A 3,867-nucleotide genomic window follows, 5' to 3' on the forward strand; every position below is an offset into this window, starting at 1 on the left:
GGTTGATTTATGGGTCGGATTAGGTGTTTATGGGTTCGTTCGAATTTTTTTAGGGGCATAATTGATCCGTTTCCATTTTCATATAAATGTCATGTGGTATTGTCAAAATGATATGACAATTCCATGTGGTGGATATGTCCAGCAGGCCAACTAACACCCATAAGGGCATATCTAGATGAAAAGTTGGACGGCGAGGGCACGAGTGAGCCAAACTTTAAACGGAGGGTATATCTAGATCTTTTCGAATAGTTTAGGGGCATATTTGACATTAACCCTTTTTACATTAACTTTTAATTCAGACTGTTTTGAAATTCTTTTAAGGTTTCCATTATCCCCTGAATTAGTTTGGTTCTACCTATGTTTGAGTATCACTTGTTAAAAAATCTCTTCTGTCCATTTTCCTAATGAAATGATCTCATCAACATACATACCACTCTTCTTTCACTCACTCCCTTTATTCTCTCTCATCTAGTAGCAAAGTTTATAATCTACCAGCTTATTAAAATAAAACAATACAGAAAAATCCTTGAACATAACTCTTATATTTTTTGAAATACTATGCACTCAGTCAATGAATAAATATTGTAGGAATTTTAAGAAAATAAAAACCTTCAGAAAACAAATAGGATAAGTACAATCTTTACATATACATACATGTTAACTACAAGTAGCAATCACCAAAATGGAAAGACTACCAAGGTGCTGAATCTCCACCAGTATGCACCTCAGTTATCCAGAACTGTGTTTCATCTTGGATTGCCCATAATTTAGTGCTTTCATCACGGTCAGAGCCATCATCAAAATCAAAATATCCATCATCATCAGCATCATCTGTACCATTCCCTGAATTAAAGTCTTCAACTTCAAACAATTTATCTAAACCATCATAGTGTTCAAAGTAGTCATCGTCATTAACTTCACCATCATCACCCGTTTGATTGAAATACTCATTCACATCACCTTTTGCAAAACCTTTCCTTGTTTCTCTTCTCATTTGCTTTCCCTTCCTAACAAGCTCCATCAGGTGATCTTTCATGACCAGCATTTCATCCCTCTCCAAAAGTTTGCCTCTATCATCGTACCCTTCTAACAGAAAGACCGAGTCTCTCTGCCCCTTCTTACTGACATAAAACAACTCAGGGTGCCTTATTAGCATAGCCCTTAATCTGTTTGGCAAACCAAACTCCTTTCTAAAATGTGTTAAGTGATCAACCAAAGTCCTCTTCTCAACCATCATCCCCAAAACTTCTCTCACCACTGCACAAGCCCTCTTCTCAGTATTAATCGACTCTTTATAGAAATCATTCACTCTTGTCTTATAAGGACATACATCCGGTAATTCTTTAAACTTTATAAGGTACTCTTCATGCCGTCTCTTCAAATTTAGTCCCCTTCGAAGTTGTAAATGCTTGAACTTTAATGGCCGATCTACAATCAATCCAAGTGAAACATGGTCAACTTCACGAGATGGTAAAGCATTCGCTAGAGCTAGATCACAAGAAACAAGCTCAAGAGAACGACCATAAGATGTGTCAACAATCTGAAACTTATCAGGGTAATCATTGCAAAGGCGAGACCTGAAATTAACAGGCAAACCAAGATCAGGCGCAATGTGAACTAGCTTGGACAGCAATAACCTATGATGCGTCGTAAGCATTAGAAGCTTCTGTAACTTAGCAGCCAAGAAAACAGAATGAGCTGATTTCAGTTCGAATTCTTTACGAAGGAGGGCAGCAGCAGGTGGAGTGAGTCGAACACAGAGCTGAGAAAGTGGTTTAGTGGCATTGAAGGGTGTAGGTGGTGTTGGTATAGTGAATAGCTCAAATATTGTTGGATAACGCTGGATCATTGAAAGAATAGAGCGAGGTTTAGGAAGAGTCAAATAGCCGCGGCATTTGGAGAGAACATTGATAGGCATGAAATGCTTTGGTTTTGAAAGTAAGAGTGTTTTAAGCTTGTGTACGAACCTAATATTGTTGTTTTTTACAACATGTTTGTCTAACTTGCGATCTGGAACCAATTTGTGAGGTCCCGGATTAGAGCAAATAACAGAAATGGTGAATTTGTTTCTGCTTTTAGGAGGTAAGAAATCTGATTGCAGTGGGAAAATGCAATTATTGCTTTGGAGTTGGATTTTTACTGGTAAAGTGAGGAGGGTCATTTGCAGGGATGACATGTTGGGGAAAATGATCAAACAGTTGGTGTGCACTCTATAAAAACTCCAAATTAATCATAAATTTTTCCAAATAATTGGATGAGAAATTCCCTAATTTGAAGTTACTCAAGATAAGGAGAAGCTTGGAGTAGATGCTGTTAGATTTTGGAACAACTTTTTGCTTTCGCCTAGGCAGATCCTTTCTAAACAAAATGACATTTTTGACGTTTTTGAAACGAGAAAGGCATTCAAATGTTTTTAATTTAATTTATTAGAAATGGTTTTTAAATAGTTTTCTTCCACCATTTAAAAATGTCCTTACATCTGCTTGGAAAGTCATTTACATAATTGAATAACTACTACATTTCTTTTTGATTCATCTTCTAAATTTTAGGTTTTAAAAAAGAAGTTAGGTTTTAAAAAGGAAAAAGAGTGGGTAAGTTAGAAAATCAAATAGAAGGTGTCAAACAAGTCTTGGTTTTGTTTGGTGACAATGACTTAGTTAAAGAGGATTAAATGAAAAATGAACTTGATTAGAGTGATTAAAAATTTTAGGGTGTAGATTAATATTTTGAAAAGTTTTTCCTTTTTTTTTTTAATTTCAAATTTTAAACCTTCTCCCTTCGTTCTCTTTTCAAATATCTTTCTCCCTCTTCTTCTTCTTCTTCTTCTTCTTCTTTTTCTCTCTCCAAATCTCTTCCTCATTTTTTTTCTTTCTTTCTCTATTCCTCCATGTACTACTTCTTCTTCTTCTTTTTCTTTATAGTCTTTGTTGTCATTATTATTATAATTGATGTTTATCATTTTTATCGCTTTTTCTTTTTTCTCTTTTTTCTCTTTTTGAACCTATTTGACAAATTATTTTGTTTTGATTTTAGAAATTACAAAGTCATTGGAAAAATTTATAGAAAATCAAGCAATTGTTTCTAGTCTATTTAATTGCAATAAATAAGTCATTTATTACAATATATGATTATTCTATTGCAACATATAAGTCAAATGTTGTAACATATGTCTTATATGTTGCAACTGATGTCTTACATGTTGCAACATATAAAACAGATGTTGCAACACATAAGACATCAATTGTAACATGTGATTATTCAGTTGCAATAGATATGTCAACTGTTGCAGAGCATTTTTGCAACAAATAAGTCATTTGTTGCAATATATGATTATTTTGTTGCAACTAAGTCATCTATTACAACGAATGACTTATTCGATAAGAGTTATCTGTTGCAAAAGAATTAATATATGTTGAATGTTGCAACATATATACTCATTTGTTAAATAAGTTGAAACATTTGTTGGAAGCTCCAAAAATGACAGGTTTTTCTACTATTTTTTTTCCGTTTCGGATTTTCTTCCTTTTTAGTTAAAATTGAAATTTTAATTTTTTACCCTTTTACCCCTCATTAATATAAAGGACCAAACTGTCAATTTAAAAACTTAAAGGCAACTCCCACACATTTCTAATAAATCCTTAATTACGTAATTGTCACCTATACTCATGATTAAAGCTTATGTCACCGCCATTTAATTTTGACACCTTAATGCCACCCTTAATTCAAAATCCCGGGTAAGTTTGTGGGGTGTCATGGGTCTCCTTAACATTTTAAAAACTTAGGGATAAAATATAAGTTTTAAAAAATACAACAAAGTCTCTTATTATATTTATTAAATATTTCACTCTTTTTAAAATCATATATATA

At 33.4% G+C, this 3,867-nt stretch overlaps 1 protein-coding gene across 1 annotated transcript; it reads right to left on the reverse strand.

Annotated features, from left to right (window-relative positions):
• Window positions 1-531: 531 nt before the first annotated feature.
• On the reverse strand, window positions 532-2,436 carry LOC125866304 (protein WHAT'S THIS FACTOR 1, chloroplastic). Its single transcript, XM_049546643.1, has one exon. The coding sequence runs from the start codon at window positions 2,174-2,176 to the stop codon at window positions 692-694; it is 1,485 nt and encodes a 494-aa protein (XP_049402600.1). The 5' UTR covers window positions 2,177-2,436; the 3' UTR covers window positions 532-691.
• Between the last annotated feature and the right edge of the window lie 1,431 nt (window positions 2,437-3,867).

Source organism: Solanum stenotomum, chromosome 5 (genome assembly GCF_019186545.1).
Source record: "Solanum stenotomum isolate F172 chromosome 5, ASM1918654v1, whole genome shotgun sequence".
Classification (NCBI taxonomy): Eukaryota; Viridiplantae; Streptophyta; class Magnoliopsida; order Solanales; family Solanaceae; genus Solanum; species Solanum stenotomum.